Below are 24479 nucleotides of genomic sequence, written 5' to 3' on the forward strand. Positions count from 1 at the left end.
AAAGCGAAAAGTCCATTTCAGGCCATATGCACATAAGATTTTCAGTGCACTGGGGGCGGAGCCATGACTGCTGCTGCGTCTGGTTTCTGCCTAATGTCAATCATTGTGTAACGGAAGATTCTGGTTATTGAGGGATGGCAAAGAAAGAAGAAAATAAGTGCAACAGCAGACATGGCTCCGCCCCCAGTGCACCCAGCAGCTTATGGGCAGATTCAAATGGATGTCTTAGGCTACATTGCTGGTTTTGTGATGTAGGATCCCTTTAAGATATTTCCATAGTATAGAAATAATCACTCCTGCTCCTTTAAATTTTTTGGTGAATGAGGAGAATCGGGAAACTGTCCTACTTACATGAAATCTCAGGGGTGGGATCCAAATATTCTCTAGGAACAGCGACAGAGCGAGAACATCAAGGTGGCAATTATCTGGCTGCCTCCCAAGACTCTGCTAAACTTGCTGCAGTATTCAGGGACTCCGGATACAGCGAGATCCATAAGAAAGTATGGACAGAGGCAGGGGCTCCCAGAGCCCCGGAGAGATGTGCAGCCCTGAGGCAACACCTTCCCAGAAGTCCCACCATCCCAAACCTCAGCTCTGGGTCATCACGGGTTAATTCCCCTCCTCGGATGAGGCAGGTCTTGGGAGAATCGGCAGCCTATCAGAGTCTTGTGGTAATTCTACATTTGGAGGCTGCCGGTCCAGCTCCCTCTTCCTGGAAGACCTTGAGAGGTAGGTCATAGCTGGCGGAGGAGGGTGGATATCTCTCCCTGGGTGCACGGAGGAGCTGCACACACTCGGCAGTCTTGGATGTTGTTCTCGGAGATGATGATGATGGAGATGATGATGATGATGACGGTCATGATGCTGGCGGTGCTGGGGGAGAGCTAGTAGGACTTCTCGCTGGAGGGCGGCTGAGCTCTGGTGGTCCTGGACAGTTCCCTCGCTTCACCCCTGCTGAGAGGACATGTTCTGGTAGACATGTCCAGGAATTCCTTCCCAAAAAACGGAATAACAGAAGCGCTGCACACTCCCATCTTCCAGGTACAACTACCCTCAGTCTTGGGATGTCCATTGACCCTTCAAGCTGCGGCCATGGGGGGGGGGGGAGTGGTTATCCGGGAAGCTTTACTGGACCTTTTAGGGGGCTTCCTGCTGCGAGTCTATGATCTAGAGATGTCGCTGCGCTCTTCAATGTATTTAGGAAATTTCTCATTGTTGTTGAGGTATCAAGAGGGACGGCGGCTCGAAGAAGTAGACTGAAGCGATCGGATGGCAGCACCACGTCCACCAGCTTCATCCTCAGACAGGTAGGAGGATGTGATAACCATGAACATGCTTCTCCTCCAGGGGAGTCCTTGTTCTTACCTGGGGTCCGGGCTGGGTCCAGCATTGTCAGTACTTACAGCCATCCCGGGCTGGGGTCCAGCATTGTCAGTACTTACAGCCATCCCGGGCTGGGGTCCAGCATTGTCAGTACTTACAGCCATCCCGGGCTGGGGTCCAGCATTGTCAGTACTTACAGCGATCCCGGGCTGGGGTCCAGCATTGTCAGTACTTACAGCCATCCCGGGCTGGGTCCAGCATTGTCAGTACTTACAGCCATCCCGGGCTGGGGTCCAGCATTGTCAGTACTTACAGCCATCCCGGGCTGGGGTCCAGCATTGTCAGTACTTACAGCCATCCCGGGCTGGGTCCAGCATTGTCAGTACTTACAGCCATCCCGGGCTGGGTCCAGCATTGTCAGTACTTACAGCCATCCCGGGCTGGGGTCCAGCATTGTCAGTACTTACAGCCATCCCGGGCTGGGGTCCAGCATTGTCAGTACTTACAGCCATCCCGCTCTGGGGTCCAGCATTGTCAGTACTTACAGCCATCCCGCTCTGGGGTCCAGCATTGTCAGTACTTACAGCCATCCCGGGCTGGGGTCCAGCATTGTCAGTACTTACAGCCATCCCGGGCTGGGGTCCAGCATTGTCAGTACTTACAGCCATCCCGCTCTGGGGTCCAGCATTGTCAGTACTTACAGCCATCCCGGGCTGGGGTCCAGCATTGTCAGTACTTACAGCCATCCTGCTCTAGGGTCCAGCATTGTCAGTACTTACAGCCATCCCGGGCTGGGGTCCAGCATTGTCAGTACTTACAGCCATCCCGGGCTGGGGTCCAGCATTGTCAGTACTTACAGCCATCCCGGGCTGGGGTCCAGCATTGTCAGTACTTACAGCCATCCCGGGCTGGGGTCCAGCATTGTCAGTACTTACAGCCATCCCGGGCTGGGGTCCAGCATTGTCAGTACTTACAGCCATCCCGGGCTGGGGTCCAGCATTGTCAGTACTTACAGCCATCCCGGGCTGGGTCCAGCATTGTCAGTACTTACAGCCATCCCGCTCTGGGGTCCAGCATTGTCAGTACTTACAGCCATCCCGCTCTGGGGTCCAGCATTGTCAGTACTTACAGCCATCCCGGGCTGGGTCCAGCATTGTCAGTACTTACAGCCATCCCGGGCTGGGGTCCAGCATTGTCAGTACTTACAGCCATCCCGGGCTGGGGTCCAGCATTGTCAGTACTTACAGCCATCCCGCTCTGGGGTCCAGCATTGTCAGTACTTACAGCCATCCCGCTCTGGGGTCCAGCATTGTCAGTACTTACAGCCATCCCGGGCTGGGTCCAGCATTGTCAGTACTTACAGCCATCCCGGGCTGGGGTCCAGCATTGTCAGTACTTACAGCCATCCCGGGCTGGGGTCCAGCATTGTCAGTACTTACAGCCATCCCGGGCTGGGTCCAGCATTGTCAGTACTTACAGCCATCCCGCTCTGGGGTCCAGCATTGTCAGTACTTACAGCCATCCCGCTCTGGGGTCCAGCATTGTCAGTACTTACAGCCATCCCGGGCTGGGTCCAGCATTGTCAGTACTTACAGCCATCCCGGGCTGGGGTCCAGCATTGTCAGTACTTACAGCCATCCCGGGCTGGGGTCCAGCATTGTCAGTACTTACAGCCATCCCGGGCTGGGGTCCAGCATTGTCAGTACTTACAGCCATCCCGGGCTGGGGTCCAGCATTGTCAGTACTTACAGCCATCCCGGGCTGGGGTCCAGCATTGTCAGTACTTACAGCCATCCCGGGCTGGGGTCCAGCATTGTCAGTACTTACAGCCATCCCGGGCTGGGGTCCAGCATTGTCAGTACTTACAGCCATCCCGCTCTGGGGTCCAGCATTGTCAGTACTTACAGCCATCCCGCTCTGGGGTCCAGCATTGTCAGTACTTACAGCCATCCCGGGCTGGGTCCAGCATTGTCAGTACTTACAGCCATCCCGGGCTGGGGTCCAGCATTGTCAGTACTTACAGCCATCCCGGGCTGGGGTCCAGCATTGTCAGTACTTACAGCCATCCCGGGCTGGGTCCAGCATTGTCAGTACTTACAGCCATCCCGGGCTGGGGTCCAGCATTGTCAGTACTTACAGCCATCCTGCTCTGGGGTCCAGCATTGTCAGTACTTACAGCCATCCCGGGCTGGGGTCCAGCATTGTCAGTACTTACAGCCATCCCGGGCTGGGGTCCAGCATTGTCAGTACTTACAGCCATCCCGGGCTGGGTCCAGCATTGTCAGTACTTACAGCCATCCCGGGCTGGGGTCCAGCATTGTCAGTACTTACAGCCATCCCGGGCTGGGGTCCAGCATTGTCAGTACTTACAGCCATCCCGGGCTGGGGTCCAGCATTGTCAGTACTTACAGCCATCCCGGGCTGGGGTCCAGCATTGTCAGTACTTACAGCCATCCCGGGCTGGGGTCCAGCATTGTCAGTACTTACAGCCATCCCGGGCTGGGGTCCAGCATTGTCAGTACTTACAGCCATCCCGGGCTGGGTCCAGCATTGTCAGTACTTACAGCCATCCCGGGCTGGGGTCCAGCATTGTCAGTACTTACAGCCATCCTGCTCTGGGGTCCAGCATTGTCAGTACTTACAGCCATCCCGGGCTGGGGTCCAGCATTGTCAGTACTTACAGCCATCCCGGGCTGGGGTCCAGCATTGTCAGTACTTACAGCCATCCCGGGCTGGGTCCAGCATTGTCAGTACTTACAGCCATCCCGGGCTGGGGTCCAGCATTGTCAGTACTTACAGCCATCCCGGGCTGGGGTCCAGCATTGTCAGTACTTACAGCCATCCCGGGCTGGGGTCCAGCATTGTCAGTACTTACAGCCATCCCGGGCTGGGTCCAGCATTGTCAGTACTTACAGCCATCCCGGGCTGGGTCCAGCATTGTCAGTACTTACAGCCATCCCGGGCTGGGGTCCAGCATTGTCAGTACTTACAGCCATCCCGGGCTGGGGTCCAGCATTGTCAGTACTTACAGCCATCCCGGGCTGGGGTCCAGCATTGTCAGTACTTACAGCCATCCCGGGCTGGGTCCAGCATTGTCAGTACTTACAGCCATCCCGGGCTGGGTCCAGCATTGTCAGTACTTACAGCCATCCCGGGCTGGGTCCAGCATTGTCAGTACTTACAGCCATCCTGCTCTGGGGTCCAGCATTGTCAGTACTTACAGCCATCCCGGGCTGGGGTCCAGCATTGTCAGTACTTACAGCCATCCCGCTCTGGGGTCCAGCATTGTCAGTACTTACAGCCATCCCGGGCTGGGGTCCAGCATTGTCAGTACTTACAGCCATCCCGGGCTGGGGTCCAGCATTGTCAGTACTTACAGCCATCCCGGGCTGGGGTCCAGCATTGTCAGTACTTACAGCCATCCCGCTCTGGGGTCCGGCATTGTCAGTACTTACAGCCATCCCGGGCTGGGGTCCAGCATTGTCAGTACTTACAGCCGTCCCGGGCTGGGGTCCAGCATTGTCAGTACTTACAGCCATCCCGGGCTGGGGTCCAGCATTGTCAGTACTTACAGCCATCCCGGGCTGGGGTCCAGCATTGTCAGTACTTACAGCCATCCCGGGCTGGGTCCAGCATTGTCAGTACTTACAGCCATCCCGGGCTGGGGTCCAGCATTGTCAGTACTTACAGCCATCCTGCTCTGGGGTCCAGCATTGTCAGTACTTACAGCCATCCCGGGCTGGGGTCCAGCATTGTCAGTACTTACAGCCATCCCGGGCTGGGGTCCAGCATTGTCAGTACTTACAGCCATCCCGGGCTGGGTCCAGCATTGTCAGTACTTACAGCCATCCCGGGCTGGGGTCCAGCATTGTCAGTACTTACAGCCATCCCGGGCTGGGGTCCAGCATTGTCAGTACTTACAGCCATCCCGGGCTGGGGTCCAGCATTGTCAGTACTTACAGCCATCCCGGGCTGGGGTCCAGCATTGTCAGTACTTACAGCCATCCCGGGCTGGGGTCCAGCATTGTCAGTACTTACAGCCATCCCGGGCTGGGGTCCAGCATTGTCAGTACTTACAGCCATCCCGGGCTGGGGTCCAGCATTGTCAGTACTTACAGCCATCCCGGGCTGGGGTCCAGCATTGTCAGTACTTACAGCCATCCCGGGCTGGGGTCCAGCATTGTCAGTACTTACAGCCATCCCGGGCTGGGTCCAGCATTGTCAGTACTTACAGCCATCCTGCTCTGGGGTCCAGCATTGTCAGTACTTACAGCCATCCTGCTCTGGGGTCCAGCATTGTCAGTACTTACAGCCATCCCGCTCTGGGGTCCAGCATTGTCAGTACTTACAGCCATCCCGGGCTGGGGTCCAGCATTGTCAGTACTTACAGCCATCCCGGGCTGGGGTCCAGCATTGTCAGTACTTACAGCCATCCCGGGCTGGGGTCCAGCATTGTCAGTACTTACAGCCATCCCGGGCTGGGTCCAGCATTGTCAGTACTTACAGCCATCCTGCTCTGGGGTCCAGCATTGTCAGTACTTACAGCCATCCTGCTCTGGGGTCCAGCATTGTCAGTACTTACAGCCATCCCGCTCTGGGGTCCAGCATTGTCAGTACTTACAGCCATCCCGGGCTGGGGTCCAGCATTGTCAGTACTTACAGCCATCCCGGGCTGGGGTCCAGCATTGTCAGTACTTACAGCCATCCCGCTCTGGGGTCCAGCATTGTCAGTACTTACAGCCATCCCGGGCTGGGGTCCAGCATTGTCAGTACTTACAGCCATCCCGGGCTGGGGTCCAGCATTGTCAGTACTTACAGCCATCCCGGGCTGGGTCCAGCATTGTCAGTACTTACAGCCATCCTGCTCTGGGGTCCAGCATTGTCAGTACTTACAGCCATCCTGCTCTGGGGTCCAGCATTGTCAGTACTTACAGCCATCCCGGGCTGGGGTCCAGCATTGTCAGTACTTACAGCCATCCCGGGCTGGGGTCCAGCATTGTCAGTACTTACAGCCATCCCGCTCTGGGGTCCAGCATTGTCAGTACTTACAGCCATCCCGGGCTGGGGTCCAGCATTGTCAGTACTTACAGCCATCCCGGGCTGGGGTCCAGCATTGTCAGTACTTACAGCCATCCCGCTCTGGGGTCCAGCATTGTCAGTACTTACAGATATCCCGGGCTGGGGTCCAGCATTGTCAGTACTTACAGCCGTCCCGGGCTGGGGTCCAGCATTGTCAGTACTTACAGCCGTCCCGCTCTGGGGTCCAGCATTGTCAGTACTTACAGATATCCCGGGCTGGGGTCCAGCATTGTCACTACTTACAGCCATCCCGGGCTGGGGTCCAGCATTGTCAGTACTTACAGCCATCCCGGGCTGGGGTCCAGCATTGTCAGTACTTACAGCCATCCCGGGCTGGGGTCCAGCATTGTCAGTACTTACAGCCATCCCGGGCTGGGGTCCAGCATTGTCAGTACTTACAGCCATCCCGGGCTGGGGTCCAGCATTGTCAGTACTTACAGCCATCCCGGGCTGGGGTCCAGCATTGTCAGTACTTACAGCCATCCCGGGCTGGGGTCCAGCATTGTCAGTACTTACAGCCATCCCGGGCTGGGGTCCAGCATTGTCAGTACTTACAGCCATCCCGGGCTGGGGTCCAGCATTGTCAGTACTTACAGCCATCCCGGGCTGGGGTCCAGCATTGTCAGTACTTACAGCCATCCCGGGCTGGGTCCAGCATTGTCAGTACTTACAGCCATCCTGCTCTGGGGTCCAGCATTGTCAGTACTTACAGCCATCCTGCTCTGGGGTCCAGCATTGTCAGTACTTACAGCCATCCCGGGCTGGGGTCCAGCATTGTCAGTACTTACAGCCATCCCGGGCTGGGGTCCAGCATTGTCAGTACTTACAGCCATCCCGGGCTGGGGTCCAGCATTGTCAGTACTTACAGCCATCCCGGGCTGGGGTCCAGCATTGTCAGTACTTACAGCCATCCCGGGCTGGGGTCCAGCATTGTCAGTACTTACAGCCATCCCGGGCTGGGGTCCAGCATTGTCAGTACTTACAGCCATCCCGCTCTGGGGTCCAGCATTGTCAGTACTTACAGCCATCCCGGGCTGGGGTCCAGCATTGTCAGTACTTACAGCCATCCCGGGCTGGGGTCCAGCATTGTCAGTACTTACAGCCATCCCGCTCTGGGGTCCAGCATTGTCAGTACTTACAGCCATCCCGGGCTGGGTCCAGCATTGTCAGTACTTACAGCCATCCCGCTCTGGGGTCCAGCATTGTCAGTACTTACAGCCATCCCGGGCTGGGGTCCAGCATTGTCAGTACTTACAGCCATCCCGGGCTGGGGTCCAGCATTGTCAGTACTTACAGCCGTCCCGCTCTGGGGTCCAGCATTGTCAGTACTTACAGATATCCCGGGCTGGGGTCCAGCATTGTCAGTACTTACAGCCATCCCGGGCTGGGGTCCAGCATTGTCAGTACTTACAGCCATCCCGGGCTGGGGTCCAGCATTGTCAGTACTTACAGCCATCCCGGGCTGGGGTCCAGCATTGTCAGTACTTACAGCCATCCCGGGCTGGGGTCCAGCATTGTCAGTACTTACAGCCATCCCGGGCTGGGGTCCAGCATTGTCAGTACTTACAGCCATCCCGCTCTGGGGTCCAGCATTGTCAGTACTTACAGCCATCCCGGGCTGGGTCCAGCATTGTCAGTACTTACAGCCATCCCGGGCTGGGGTCCAGCATTGTCAGTACTTACAGCCATCCCGGGCTGGGGTCCAGCATTGTCAGTACTTACAGCCATCCCGGGCTGGGGTCCAGCATTGTCAGTACTTACAGCCATCCCGGGCTGGGGTCCAGCATTGTCAGTACTTACAGCCATCCCGGGCTGGGGTCCAGCATTGTCAGTACTTACAGCCATCCCGGGCTGGGGTCCAGCATTGTCAGTACTTACAGCCATCCCGGGCTGGGGTCCAGCATTGTCAGTACTTACAGCCATCCCGGGCTGGGTCCAGCATTGTCAGTACTTACAGCCATCCCGGGCTGGGGTCCAGCATTGTCAGTACTTACAGCCATCCCGCTCTGGGGTCCAGCATTGTCAGTACTTACAGCCATCCCGGGCTGGGGTCCAGCATTGTCAGTACTTACAGCCATCCCGGGCTGGGGTCCAGCATTGTCAGTACTTACAGCCATCCCGGGCTGGGGTCCAGCATTGTCAGTACTTACAGCCATCCCGGGCTGGGGTCCAGCATTGTCAGTACTTACAGCCATCCCGGGCTGGGGTCCAGCATTGTCAGTACTTACAGCCATCCCGGGCTGGGGTCCAGCATTGTCAGTACTTACAGCCATCCTGCTCTGGGGTCCAGCATTGTCAGTACTTACAGCCATCCCGGGCTGGGGTCCAGCATTGTCAGTACTTACAGCCATCCCGGGCTGGGGTCCAGCATTGTCAGTACTTACAGCCATCCCGGGCTGGGTCCAGCATTGTCAGTACTTACAGCCATCCCGGGCTGGGGTCCAGCATTGTCAGTACTTACAGCCATCCCGGGCTGGGATTAGTGTGCTCAATATTAGTGACGCCATTGCGGGGTTCTCTTATAATGCCCTACTAGTGCAGCCTATGTAATCTTTGTTGCAAAGAGTGCATGTAATGCAATACACAACGTTTTTAGTGTTGCAATTGATGAAATCGCGGATGGCTATTTCAATATTTTTATTTGTATCTAAAGTTGTTTTGCAGTTTCGTGCATATTTGCAACTTTTACAGATATTGGCAGCACATTTAAAGAAACCTTTTGTGCTGAGCCAAGACCCTGCACAAATATTTCTGTTACTGTCACTAGGAGACCGCATGCTACCTATAGTGCGAAACCCACGCAAACACGGAGAAAACATAGAAACTCTTTGCAGTTGTTGACCTGGATGGGATTAGAACCCAGAACTCCAGCGCTGCAAGGCTTTAGTGCTACCCACTCACCCACCCCTGAACGTGTCCTTACTGCATGACCCTGCATGACCCTGCATGACCCCTGCTTTATTCCATGTATAATGATATCACATGTAACTGAGCCGGACAGTCCGAGTCTCCCGACCGCGTGCAGATGATGCTCCGCTGACCAGCGGCCGCCATTAATATTACAGAATGGGAGCCGGGGGATCGATGGAGCGCAGAATATTGCACAGAGGGGACACAGTGACCTTGTTATTTTCTTGTGAACTTCCTCCAAGATTATAAATAGAAACCACATTGCGGATCCTGAGGGACGAGGACGCTGGAGAAAAGGTTCTGAAACTGATAAACTGTGGAAATGTAACGTAAAAATCCCCTGTGCTGAAAACCAATGTGTAAATATTCTGACACCTGCCCCCACCACTAGGGGGAGCTCTCCGTGCACTCGAATGGGATTTCCACAAGGGGAATTTTATCAAAGCCAAAAACCATGTATTTCCCTGAGCTTTCTGTAAAGTTTGTACTGGACCCTCCGATGTATTTGCAGGACCTGCTCTCCCCTTGGGTAGAAGTTCTAGTAAGTAGGGAGAATGATTCGTCATGTACATGGTCATAAGAACCAGCAAAAGGAAATCTCCCATCACAATCCGTCATCTACCCGGGACAAAACTCCTAGATCCAGGCACCGGGATCATTTTACACGGCCTCATTCCTTCTATAATCAATGTTTAAAATTATGTTAATGAGACAAATGGCTCATGGGGTGTTACTGTTACCCCTCTGTGCTATAGCTTCACAGACTGTTACACTGTCACCTCCTGCTCCCTTAGCCCTCCCTCCTGCTGCACAGTGTAAGGTCCTGCCCCTTATAAGACGCTGATTCCGTGTCTATTGGGATCCTGCGGAGGTTTTGGGTATTGTGTCCCTCTTGCAGGGGTGTAGCGGCTCCGCACAGACCCTGGGGCCACGTTGCACTGATGACACTTGTGTCTGAATCTGGCGCGGAGATGATGTCACTTCACACCTCTGTTTTCTCCAGATCATGTTCTTTTCTATTTAAATCCTTTATTTTCGCGCAGAAGTTGCTATTTTTGGCGCCTCACATCCGGCTTTCTCCTGCAATTTCCAGATTTCCCATTGAGATGTGATCAGCCATGGGAAAGGTTTTAGTTTTTTCAGCATTAAAGGAAATCTCCCATCAGGATCCATCCGGATAACTTGGGACATTCCTCCTAGATCCGGGCACCGGGACTGTGGGATCTTCTTATATGTGTTACCCATAGTCTAATTCATTCCAATATCAACTTTTAAAGTGATGCTAGTGAGCACAAGGGCTCTGGTGGGGGTACTAGAGCCCCTCCGTGCTGTAGCTTCACAGGCTGTTACACTGTGCAGGAGAAGCTCTCCCCCCCCCCCCATTCCCACTAATACCGAAGGGAGAGAGGAGAAAGTGCTGTGGGAGCAGGGCCGAGGGTGAGACAGTGTAACAGCCTGTGATGCTACAGCACAAAGGGGCTCTGGTAACATCCCCCAGAGCCCTTCAGGCTCATCAGAATTATGCTAAAAGTTGATGTTAGAACGAGGAGGCCACGGATAACACATGTAAGAAGATCCCACAGTCCCGGTGCCTGGATCCAGGAGTAATGTCCCCGGTTTATCAGGATGGATTTTGTCGATAGATGCATGTAGCCGCACCGCAGGTCTCCATTGAGTATTTAGATGAGATCCGCATTATAACTAGAGGACTGTGGATCTGTTCTGGATCTGTGGGGTCCGATCACTGGGACACCTACCGGGTCAGGACTTCCGGTACCGTCCAATGACGCAGGGGCAGGAGGTGCATCACTGTGTAGCGCTGCCCTGTGGAAAGTGACCAGGATGGCAGAACCATTTCTTCCACTTGGTGCAGTGGGCGACGACCCGGGTGCAACCCAGTGGTAGAATCAAGGGGCAGCAACTGCCAACTGCCCACCTATATAAAAAATGTAGTCCCTACCTGCGCTCCCCACAGCTCCTTATCTATCGTCTGCAGTAGCGCGACCCAGCTACGTGCACTCGGCCAACAAAAACTATGATGTGGTGTGTGACGTTCGAGTTTGCACATGGGCTGAGCGCACAGCTGGGTATCGCTATTGCAGGAGATAGAAGAGGAGCTTCAGAAGGTACTTTTTTATGTGCAGGGGCTACCTATATACTGGGGGGCTACAGTGTGCTGGGGCTACCTATATACTGAGGGGCTGCGGTTTGCTGGGGCTACCTATATACTGAGGGGGCTGCAGTGTGCTGGAGCTACCTATATACTGAGGGGCTGCAGTGTGCTGGGGCTTCCTATATACTGAGGGGCTGCAGTGTCCTGGGGCTTCCTATATACTGGGGAGCTGCAGTGTCCTGGGGCTTCCTATATACTGAGGGGCTGCAGTGTGCTGGGGCTACCTATATACTGAGGGGCTGTGGTTTGCTGGGGCTACCTATATACTGAGGGGGCTGCAGTGTCCTGGGGCTTCCTATATACTGAGGGGCTGCAGTGTGCTGGGGCTACCTATATACTGAGGGGCTGCGGTTTGCTGGGGCTACCTATATACTGAGGGGGCTGCAGTGTGCTGGAGCTACCTATATACTGAGGGGCTGCAGTGTGCTGGGGCTTCCTATATACTGAGGGGCTGCAGTGTCCTGGGGCTTCCTATATACTGGGGAGCTGCAGTGTCCTGGGGCTTCCTATATACTGAGGGGCTGCAGTGTGCTGGGGCTACCTATATACTGAGGGGCTGTGGTTTGCTGGGGCTACCTATATACTGAGGGGGCTGCAGTGTCCTGGGGCTTCCTATATACTGAGGGGGCTGCAGTGTGCTGGGGCTACCTATATACTGAGGGGCTGCAGTGTCCTGGGGCTTCCTATATACTGAGGGGCTGCAGTGTGCTGGGGCTACCTATATACTGAGGGGCTACAGTGTCCTGGGGCTTCCTATATACTGAGGGGCTGCAGTGTCCTGGGGCTACCTATATACTGAGGGGCTGCAGTGTGCTGGGGCTACCTATATACTGAGGGGCTGCAGTGTGCTGGGGCTACCTATATACTGAGGGGCTGCAGTGTCCTGGGGCTTCCTATATACTGGAGAGCTGCAGTGTCCTGGGGCTTCCTATATACTGAGGGGCTGCAGTGTGCTGGGGCTACCTATATACTGGGGAGCTGCTGTGTCCTGGGGCTTCCTATATACTGAGGAGCTGCAGTGTGCTGGGGCTACCTATATACTGAGGGGCTGCAGTGTGCTGGGGCTACCTATATACTGAGGGGCTGCAGTGTGCTGGGGCTACCTATATACTGAGGGGCTGCAGTGTGCTGGGGCTACCTATATACTGAGGAGCTGCAGTGTGCTGGGGCTACCTATATACTGGGGGGCTACAGTGTGCTGGGGCTACCTATATACTGAGGGGCTGCGGTTTGCTGGGGCTACCTATATACTGAGGGGACTGCAGTGTGCTGGGGCTACCTATATACTGAGGAGCTGCAGTGTGATGGGGCTACCTATATACTGAGGAGCTGCAGTGTGCTGGGGCTACCTATATACTGAGGGGCTGCAGTGTGCTGGGGCTACCTATATACTGAGGAGCTGCAGTGTGCTGGGGCTACCTATATACTGAGGGGCTGCAGTGTGCTGGGGCTACCTATATACTGAGGGGGAGGGGGCTGCATTGTGATGGGGCTACCTATATACCGGGGGACTGCAGTGTGCTGGGGCTACCTATATACTGAGGAGCTGCAGTGTGCTGGGGCTACCTATATACTGAGGGGCTGCAGTGTGCTGGGGCTACCTATATACTGAGGAGCTGCAGTGTGCTGGGGCTACCTATATACTGAGGAGCTGCAGTGTGCTGGGGCTACCTATATACTGAGGGGCTGCAGTGTGCTGGGGCTACCTATATACTGAGGGGGAGGGGGCTGCATTGTGATGGGGCTACCTATATACCGGGGGACTGCAGTGTGCTGGGACTACCTATATACTGAGAGGCTGCAGTGTGCTGGGGCTACCTATATATTGAGGGGGAGGGGGCTGCAGTGTGCTGGGGTTACCTATATACTGAGGGGGAGGGGGCTGCAGTGTGCTTGGGTTACCTATATACTGAGGGGGAGGGGGCTGCAGTGTGCTGGGGCTACCTATATACTGAGGGGCTGCAGTGTGCTGGGGTTACCTATATACTGAGGGGGAGGGGGCTGCATTGTGCTGGGGCTACCTATATACCGGGGGACTGCAGTGTGCTGGGGCTACCTATATACTGAGGGGCAGGGGGCTGCAGTGTCCTGGGGCTACCTATATACTGAGGGGGAGGGGGCTGCATTGTGCTGGGGCTACCTATATACCGGGGGACTGCAGTGTGCTGGGGCTACCTATATACTGAGGAGCTGCAGTGTGCTGGGGCTACCTATATACTGAGGAGCTGCAGTGTGCTGGGGCTACCTATATACTGAGGGGCTGCGGTTTGCTGGGGCTACCTATATACTGAGGGGGCTGCAGTGTGCTGGAGCTACCTATATACTGAGGGGCTGCAGTGTTCTGGGGCTACCTATATACTGGGGAGCTGCAGTTTCCTGGGGCTTCCTATATACTGAGGGGCTGCAGTGTCCTGGGGCTTCCTATATACTGAGGGGCTGCAGTGTGCTGGGGCTACCTATATACTGAGGGGGCTGCAGTGTGCTGGGGCTACCTATATACTGAGGGGGCTGCAGTGTCCTGGGGCTTCCTATATACTGAGGGGCTGCAGTGTGCTGGGGCTACCTATATACTGAGGGGCTGTAGTGTCCTGGGGCTTCCTATATACTGAGGGGCTGCAGTGTCCTGGGGCTACCTATATACTGAGGGGCTGTAGTGTCCTGGGGCTACCTATATACTGAGGGGCTGCAGTGTGCTGGGGCTACCTATATACTGGGGAGCTGCTGTGTCCTGGGGCTTCCTATATACTGAGGGGCTGCAGTGTCCTGGGGCTACCTATATACTGAGGGGCTGTAGTGTCCTGGGGCTACCTATATACTGAGGGGCTGCAGTGTGCTGGGGCTACCTATATACTGAGGGGCTGTAGTGTCCTGGGGCTTCCTATATACTGAGGGGCTGCAGTGTCCTGGGGCTACCTATATACTGAGGGGCTGTAGTGTCCTGGGGCTACCTATATACTGAGGAGCTGCAGTGTGCTGGGGCTACCTATATACTGAGGAGCTGCAGTGTGCTGGGGCTACCTATATACTGAGGGGGCTGCAGTGTGCTGGAGCTACCTATATACTGAGGGGCTGCAGTGTGCTGGGGCTACCTATATACTGAGGGGGCTGCAGTGTGCTGGGGCTACCTATATACTGAGGGGGCTGCAGTGTCCTGGGGCTTCCTATATACTGAGGGGCTGCAGTGTGCTGGGGCTACCTATATACTGAGGGGCTGTAGTGTCCTGGGGCTTCCTATATACTGAGGGGCTGCAGTGTCCTGGGGCTACCTATATACTGAGGGGCTGCAGTGTGCTGGGGCTACCTATATACTGAGGGGCTGCAGTGTGCTGGGGCTACCTATATACTGGAGAGCTGCAGTGTCCTGGGGCTTCCTATATACTGAGGGGCTGCAGTGTGCTGGGGCTACCTATATACTGGGGAGCTGCTGTGTCCTGGGGCTTCCTTTATACTGGGGAGCTGCAGTGTGCTGGGGCTACCTATATACTGAGGGGCTGCAGTGTGCTGGGGCTACCTATATACTGAGGAGCTGCAGTGTGCTGGGGCTACCTATATACAGAGGGGCTGCAGTGTGCTGGGGCTACCTATATACAGAGGGGCTGCAGTGTGCTGGGGCTACCTATATACAGAGGGGCTGCAGTGTGCTGGGGCTACCTATATACAGAGGGGCTGCAGTGTGCTGGGGCTACCTATATACTGAGGAGCTGCAGTGTGCTGGGGATACCTATATACTGAGGGGCTGCAGTGTGCTGGGGCTACCTATATACTGAGGGGGAGGGGGCTGCATTGTGATGGGGCTACCTATATACCGGGGGACTGCAGTGTGCTGGGACTACCTATATACTGAGAGGCTGCAGTGTGCTGGGGCTACCTATATACTGAGGGGGAGGGGGCTGCAGTGTGCTGGGGTTACCTATATACTGAGGGGGAGGGGGCTGCAGTGTGCTGGGGTTACCTATATACTGAGGGGGAGGGGGCTGCAGTGTGCTGGGGTTACCTATATACTGAGGGGCTGCAGTGTGCTGGGGCTACCTATATACTGAGGGGGAGGGGGCTGTATTGTGCTGGGGCTACCTATATACCGGGGGACTGCAGTGTGCTGGGGCTACCTATATACTGAGGGGCAGGGGGCTGCAGTGTCCTGGGGCTACCTATATACTGAGGGGGAGGGGGCTGCATTGTGCTGGGGCTACCTATATACCGGGGGACTGCAGTGTGCTGGGGCTACCTATATACTGAGGGGCTGCAGTGTGCTGGGGCTACCTATATACTGAGGGGCAGGGGGCTGCAGTGTGCTGGGGCTACCTATATAAGACCCTGCACATTTTATTTAAAGAGGGGACACTGTATGATTTGGGGGAGCAAGGTCTGAGCTGGCAGAGTGGGATGGAGCTGCCGGCGCTATGATCCATACACAAATAAATGCCTCTAATATCTGTAATGGGGGGGGGGCTGATTATCCTAGAAATTGGGGCGCACTGTGTGTATTTTCGTATCCCTGGGAGGAGGAGGGGGGGGCGGCATGTAACTTTCCTGTCTCTTCGGAGGAGGCCGGAAGCTGCAGACGGGGAGCTGCTGCCGGACTCGATCTCGTTGCTTTATGGAGTTTCAATCACAATTTCATTTGGGACCACGAGCAATTAGCGGGATCTTAGTGCGGGAGGTAAGTAGGTCACCCTGCTCCGCCTCCTCCTTATGTCACGTCCATACAGATCCCTGCGTCCAGCAGACACTACAGATTTGGTGAAGACCTTAAAGGGATCCTTCACTGTAGATGAATTCATTGATGTCCCTTTAAGGCTGCCGAAGAGACATTATCCTGATAAAACAGCCGTTAACATTTGTGTTTACAAAATGTGACAATGTTACCACGCGTATTTTGTGTTTCATCAGACAAATCTCTCTGCGCTGTTGCGATGCGTTTTGATGTGTAGACGCCTCGTGTGACTGCACCCTAAGCTGTAAGCTGTGGGGCACCCAATGGTATTTTTCACTGTACTAGTAGCGCCACCCAGATATCGCAGCTCGTCCTTATTCACTTTACACTGAGCTGCAATACTAGAGACAACCTGGTGCCCGGAGAGGCGCTGTGACCCTGGGTCGTACTTATATCGATGTTTAATACGCTTTCCATAGGGAAGGTGATCTGTATCGTATCCTCGCGGCTCCGGCTCCTTCAGGCTTTCTCGCAGTTTACTGTTTACGCAGCGCCATGTAGTGGCTGTGCTTGGTATAGCGGCTCAGCCCCATTCACTTTCATGGGAGATCTGTGACTCGTCGGGTGTGGGGTGCTGCGCCTCCACCCATTTAATATTAATACATCCTGAAATAACCAGAAGTCAGAAAGTTTTTGGAGCCGGTGAAATCCATATTTTAACCATTAAAGTTTCTTCTACTTTCCGTTGTGTTGGTTTTGGGGTCTTTTATCTAGTATTGGGATATAGGGCAGAGACACCTTGTCACCCCCTTAGGCTCCTGGGCTGGGGTCTGGCCCCCAGGTTATACACATCATCCGGTACATCATCCGGTGCATCATCCGGTGCATCATCCGGTGCATCATCCGGTACATCATCGGGACATGATCCGGTACATCATCCGGTGCATCATCAGGGACATCATCCGGTGCATCATCCGCTACATCATCCGCTACATCATCCGGTGCATCATCCGGTATATCATCGGGACATCATCCGGTACATGATCCGGTACATCATCCAATACATGATCCGGTACATCATCCGGTGCATCATCCGGTACATCATCCGGACATCATCCGGTACATCATCGGGACATCATCCAGACATGATCCGGTGCATCATCCGGTACATCATCCAGACATGATCCGGTGCATCATCCGGTACATCATCCGCTACATCATCCGCTACATCATCCGCTACATCATCCGGTACATCATCAGGGACATCATCCGGTACATCATCCGGTGCATCATCCGGTACAATATCGGGACATCATCCGGTACATCATCCGGTACATCATCCGGTACATCATCCGGTACAATATCGGGACATCATCCGGTACATCATCCGGTACAATATCGGGACATCATCAGGTACATCATCTGGTACATCATCCAGACATGATCCGGTACATCATCAGGTACATCATCCGGTACAATATCGGGACATGATCCGGTACATCATCCGGTACATCATCCGGTACATCATCCGGTACATCATCGGGACATGATCCGGTACATCATCCGGTACATCATCCGCTACATCATCCGGTACATCATCCGGTACAATATCGGGACATCATCCGGTACATCATCCGGTACATCATCCAGACATGATCCGGTACATCATCAGGTACATCATCCGGTACAATATCGGGACATCATCCGGTACATCATCCGGTACATCATCCGCTACATCATCCGGTACATCATCCGGTACAATATCGGGACATCATCCGGTACATCATCCGGTACATCATCCGCTACATCATCCGGTACATCATCCGGTACAATATCGGGACATCATCCGGTACATCATCCGGTACATCATCCGCTACATCATCCGGTACATCATCCGGTACAATATCGGGACATCATCCGGTACATCATCCGGTACATCATCCAGACATGATCCGGTACATCATCAGGTACATCATCCGGTACAATATCGGGACATCATCCGGTACATCATCCAGACATGATCCGGTACATCGTCCGGTACATCGTCCGCTACATCATCCGCTACATCATCCGGTGCATCATCCGGTACATCATCCGGGACATCATCCGGTACATCATCCGGACATCATCCGGTACATCATCGGGACATCATCCAGACATGATCCGGTGCATCATCCGGTACATCATCCAGACATGATCCGGTGCATCATCCGGTACATCATCCGGTACATCATCCAATACATGATCCGGTACATCATCCGCTACATCATCCGCTACATCATCCGCTACATCATCCGGTACATCATCAGGGACATCATCCGGTACATCATCCGGTGCATCATCCGGTACAATATCGGGACATCATCCGGTACAATATCCGGTACAATATCGGGACATCATCAGGTACATCATCTGGTACATCATCCAGACATGATCCGGTACATCATCAGGTACATCATCCGGTACAATATCGGGACATGATCCGGTACATCATCCGGTACATCATCCGGTACATCATCGGGACATGATCCGTTACATCATCCGGTACATCATCCGCTACATCATCCGGTACATCATCCGGTACAATATCGGGACATCATCCGGTACATCATCCGGTACATCATCCGGTACATCATCCAGACATGATCCGGTACATCATCAGGTACATCATCCGGTACAATATCGGGACATCATCCGGTACATCATCCGGTACATCATCCGCTACATCATCCGGTACATCATCCGGTACAATATCGGGACATCATCCGGTACATCATCCGCTACATCATCCGGTACATCATCCGGTACATCATCCGGTACAATATCGGGACATCATCCGGTACATCATCCGGTACATCATCCGCTACATCATCCGGTACATCATCCGGTACAATATCGGGACATCATCCGGTACATCATCCGGTACATCATCCAGACATGATCCGGTACATCATCAGGTACATCATCCGGTACAATATCGGGACATCATCCGGTACATCATCCAGACATGATCCGGTACATCGTCCGGTACATCGTCCGCTACATCATCCGCTACATCATCCGGTGCATCATCCGGTACATCATCCGGTACATCATCCGGGACATCATCCGGGACATCATCCGGTACATCATCCAGACATGATCCGGTACATCATCAGGTACATCATCCGGTACAATATCGGGACATGATCTGGTACATCATCAGGTACATCATCCGGTACAATATCGGGACATGATCCGGTACATCATCAGGTACATCATCCGGTACAATATCGGGACATCATCCGGTACATCATCCAGACATGATCCGGTACATCATCCGGTACATCATCCAGACATGATCCGGTACATCATCAGGTACATCATCCGGTACAATATCGGGACATGATCCGGTACATCATCAGGTACATCATCCGGTACAATATCGGGACATGATCCGGTACATCATCAGGTACATCATCCGGTACAATATCGGGACATCATCCGGTACATCATCCAGACATGATCCGGTACATCATCAGGTACATCATCAGGTACATCATCCGGTACAATATCGGGACATCATCAGGTACATCATCCAGACATGATCCGGTACATCGTCCGGTACATCGTCCGGTACATCGTCCGGTACATCGTCCGGTACATCATCCGGTACATCGTCCGGTACATCATACAGACATGATCCGGTACATCGTCCGGTACATCGTCCGGTACATCATCGGGACATCATCCGGACATGATCCGGTACATCGTCCGGTACATCATCGGGACATCATCCGGACATGATCCGGTACATCGTCCGGTACATCATTAGATGAGGTCTTCATTGTTTTGTCTTCATTGTTTTGTTCTATAATATTCGGTGATTTGGGTTTATATATTTTACAAATGTGATGAACAAGAAAATAGAAGCTATAAATGTGTTACCACTTCGGCCAATCACAGGACGTCACGATTTATGATTATTATTGTAATATTCCTTGATGAATAGATCCAAGACCCCCAAGACCTTAAACCCCGACTCTACAGACCCCCTTACTACCGTGACATCAAATCATTGAATAACTCCAGACCCCGCTCCTTCCTGCTGCTGCTTTAGAGGTTAAAAAACATGGCTGCTTTCTGCCCAGAACAGCGCCACCCCTGCCTATGGTGGGTGCCAGTACTGCGCCCCGGCTCCCGGCGGCTGCTGAGTTGCACTTCTGGCACACACCATGGTCAGATGTTTTGGGAAGAAAGCCGCAACCTCGGGACAACCCCTTTAATATGTCACATATCCGAGGGGCCCCTGACACAAGTATAATATAACTATCCTCGCTCCCCTGCCCTTTTACTACCCAAATTCTACTGTCGCCCGACATTTTGTTGCCCATTTATTTCCATATTAATGGATATGACAAGAGAAATATCACAACTATAATTACCCTGCACGCAAAAAGCGCCCCTAGGGGCAGGTGATGGCAGTGACCAAGACCGTGCATTGTGTAAGAGGGCAATGAGGTCCCCTAGAAATGAGTGGCGCCCCCCCCCCCCCCCGAGTCTTAATGGGTGCCCTATATTTCTATGGTCACTGAACTCCAGCGTATAATAATAATGTAATAATAATAATAATAATATAATAATAATGGCGCCTGAGGTCCCCATTAAAAACTAACATGTTAAAAAACCCTCTTGGGGCCACTTTGCGCTTCCTGTAAACTGACGTGTTCTGTTCTAGCGCCGCAGACATTGGATCTGGACCCCAGGACAGTGGGGGAGGGGGGGGGGTACAGGGACCCATTCAAAAGCATCTCAATGACCCGACTAAAGCCTTAGAGAGCAGGAATATGGGTGATACTCTGGGCAGATTAGATCATTTTTTAGGGTGAGGCGCAGTGAGGCGCAGAGGGGTCGCAGTGAGGCGCAGAGGGGTCGCAGTGGGGCGCAGTGAGGCGCAGAGGGGGCGCAGAGGGGGCGCAGTGAGGCGCAGAGGGGGCGCAGTGAGGCGCAGAGGGGTCGCAGTGAGGCGCAGAGGGGTCGCAGTGAGGCGCAGAGGGGTCGCAGAGGGGTCGCAGTGAGGCGCAGAGGGGTCGCAGTGAGGCGCAGAGGGGTCGCAGTGAGGCGCAGAGGGGTCGCAGTGAGGCGCAGAGGGGTCGCAGTGAGGCGCAGAGGGGTCGCAGTGAGGCGCAGAGGGGTCGCAGTGAGGCGCAGAGGGGTCGCAGTGAGGCGCAGAGGGGCGCAGGGCATTAGCAGACAAACAGCTGAAATAAAGTAATGTTTTTAGCAGCTAAAGGGCAAAGTTTATAAACTTTAGAGTCGCACCTGTACCTGCCCCCCTGGACCCCCCTGGACGCCCCCATCCGGTCACAGCTGCCCAGATTTCCTCGTGTCCGTTGAGCTTCGGCTCAGTTCTGTATTTGTTCGGTTTCCTCCGTTAATCCTGCGGACGGCGATACAGTAATATCATAGAATCTGTAGAACGGAACATTAGACTGTAAGGAACGTTCCATCCTGCAGGCGACGCGTCACATGAGGTCGTCTCTCCGCGGCCTGAAATTCATCATCAACACAATGGGGGTCATTTACTAAGGGCCCGAATCACGTTTTTCCGTCGGGTTACCCGAATATTATCGAAACGCGCCTATTTTCCCTGAATTGCCCTGGGTTTTGTGTGCACGCGATCAGATTGTGGCGCATCGGCCCATTGGGGCAGATTTACTTACCCGGTCCATTTGCGATCCAGCGGCGCGGTCTCTGTGGCGATTCACTAAGGTCGTGCGCCCGATGTCGGTAACCCGACGGAAAAATGTGATTCGGGCCCTTAGTAAATGACCCCCAATGTTCTGTCTCGCGCTCCGTCCACAGCTAAGCAGTGCGGCCTTCACCCCACCTGTCACCTCTGTCACATCTGTCACATCTGTCCTCCCTCCGAAATGGAGAATCCAGAGATTTTCCAGGTAGCGGCAACGTAAAACCAGCCATAGGTCTGCAGGGTGACCCTTACCCGGGGGCTGAGCTCTACGTGTCCCTCTACTCCACAATAATCAGACAATAGGATTTGTATCCCTGTACCCCAGGAACGGCGGTTTCCTGTGCTCGCTGACGCCCCCTCTGGTGCAATAAGCTATGAAAGCAAAACAAATGGTCGGCTTGGTGTGATCGGTGGGGGGCCAACCTCCGGGACCCCCATGATTCTGAGCAGGTGGGGGCAGCAGAATGAATCCCAGATGCTCTTCACTGCTTTTTTTGTGAACAGCGCCCCTCGTGGCCAGTCAGTATCTCACACAATCACTTTATGAGACGCGGCGACCCCTGGGGAACCCTCTAGGAGCCGGGGTCAGGGTGCGAAACCTCTCAATTTCCAGGTCGCTCTGGGGCTTCTGGTCTCCCCCAATGTCCCCACCAGAAGTTCTGCCGGGTAACAGCATCTGCTACACCCAATCATTGCCGCCTCCAACCTGAGGAAAAACGGAGGAATTGACGTCCCGAGGTCCCGAGGGGTAAAAGTACAAAATGACTCATTACCTAAGAGACTGTTATATGCACTTTGTACCTTCGCAGAGGTTCCTGGGCCACCAGATAAACTTATCCCGGGGGCCAATATGTCCGGGTCCTGCAGCCGAGCACAAACGTCAGGTCTGCTCCTCTCTGCAATAGGCTCTTGTAGCCGCCACATTGGGTCGTCTTGTGCTGTATCTCTGAGGTCCAGGACCGGGTTAGAGTCTGGGTCCCGGGACAATCGGTCTGGACTGTATATATATATATTCCGCCTTATGTTACCACCTGCTCCCGGCTGTGCCCGGATTTTGCCCCTCGGATACAGTAAATGGTTTCATGAAGTTCAGTTCTTCCGTCTCTTCGTAGAAGTCATTGATCGTCCGTCACTTGTACAGATGAGTCGGCGTGTGAGACATGACGGAGCTGCGGCACACGGGGGGCGGCCGTGACTCAATCCCTTATCTCTAATAATCCAGGAAGAGAACAAAGAACATTTCAGCGAGTGCAATGGAGATGGAAGCTCTTCCCACATTCTGTCAGGTTGTTGTCTACAAAAAGTTTTCCATTGATGTGAAAAGTCGCCCCCCCCCCCCCCCACCCCCGCTCTGTTCTGTCATGTGATCCGGTCCACATCTGACTATTGTCATCCCAGACTTCTCTTTGGATAGGATAGAAGAACATAACTGCTCCATTCCAGAAATGGTCACAACAGGGACAGCAGAGAGCTCAGGCGCTGGTCACAGCAGAGAGCTCAGGCGCTGGTCACAGCGGGGACAGCAGAGAGCTCAGGCGCTGGTCACAGCGGGGACAGCAGAGAGCTCAGGCGCTGGTCACAGCAGGGACAGCAGAGAGCTCAGGGGCTGGTCACAGCAGGGACAGCAGAGAGCTCAGGCGCAGAGCACAGCAGGGACAGCAGAGAGCTCAGGAGCAGAGCACAGCAGGGACAGCAGAGAGCTCAGGCGCTGGTCACAGCAGGGACAGCAGAGAGCTCAGGCGCTGGTCACAGCAGGGACAGCAGAGAGCTCAGGCGCTGGTCACAGCGGGGACAGCAGAGAGCTCAGGCGCTGGTCACAGCAGGGACAGCAGAGAGCTCAGGCGCTGGTCACAGCGGGGACAGCAGAGAGCTCAGGCGCTGGTCACAGCAGGGACAGCAGAGAGCTCAGGGGCTGGTCACAGCAGGGACAGCAGAGAGCTCAGGCGCTGGTCACAGCAGGGACAGCAGAGAGCTCAGGAGCAGAGCACAGCAGGGACAGCAGAGAGCTCAGGCGCTGGTCACAGCAGGGACAGCAGAGAGCTCAGGCGCTGGTCACAGCAGGGACAGCAGAGAGCTCAGGAGCAGAGCACAGCAGGGACAGCAGAGAGCTCAGGCGCTGGTCACAGCGGGGACAGCAGAGAGCTCAGGCGCTGGTCACAGCGGGGACAGCAGAGAGCTCAGGCGCTGGTCACAGCAGGGACAGCAGAGAGCTCAGGCGCTGGTCACAGCGGGGACAGCAGAGAGCTCAGGCGCTGGTCACAGCGGGGACAGCAGAGAGCTCAGGAGCAGAGCACAGCGGGGACAGCAGAGAGCTCAGGCGCTGGTCACAGCGGGGACAGCAGAGAGCTCAGGCGCTGGTCACAGCAGGGACAGCAGAGAGCTCAGGAGCAGAGCACAGCAGGGACAGCAGAGAGCTTAGGAGCAGAGCACAGCAGGGACAGCAGAGAGCTCAGGAGCAGAGCACAGCAGGGACAGCAGAGAGCTCAGGAGCAGAGCACAGCAGGGACAGCAGAGAGCTTAGGAGCAGAGCACAGCAGGGACAGCAGAGAGCTCAGGAGCAGAGCACAGCAGGGACAGCAGAGAGCTCAGGAGCTGAGCACAGCAGGGAC

General features: G+C 54.6%; 1 protein-coding gene across 1 annotated transcript in view; it reads left to right on the forward strand.

Moving 5' to 3' along the window:
- Window positions 1-450: 450 nt before the first annotated feature.
- Window positions 451-24479, forward strand: part of CACNB4 (calcium voltage-gated channel auxiliary subunit beta 4) — a 194208-nt gene continuing 170179 nt past the window's right edge. The window contains exons 1-2 of the mRNA XM_072122516.1: window positions 451-1041; window positions 1224-1307. Coding sequence (XP_071978617.1) covers window positions 979-1041; window positions 1224-1307 — 147 coding nt within the window. The 5' untranslated portion in view covers window positions 451-978. The remainder of the gene's footprint in view (window positions 1042-1223; window positions 1308-24479) is intronic.

The sequence above is a fragment of the Engystomops pustulosus genome, chromosome 8, assembly GCF_040894005.1.
Source record: "Engystomops pustulosus chromosome 8, aEngPut4.maternal, whole genome shotgun sequence".
NCBI lineage: Eukaryota > Metazoa > Chordata > Amphibia > Anura > Leptodactylidae > Engystomops > Engystomops pustulosus.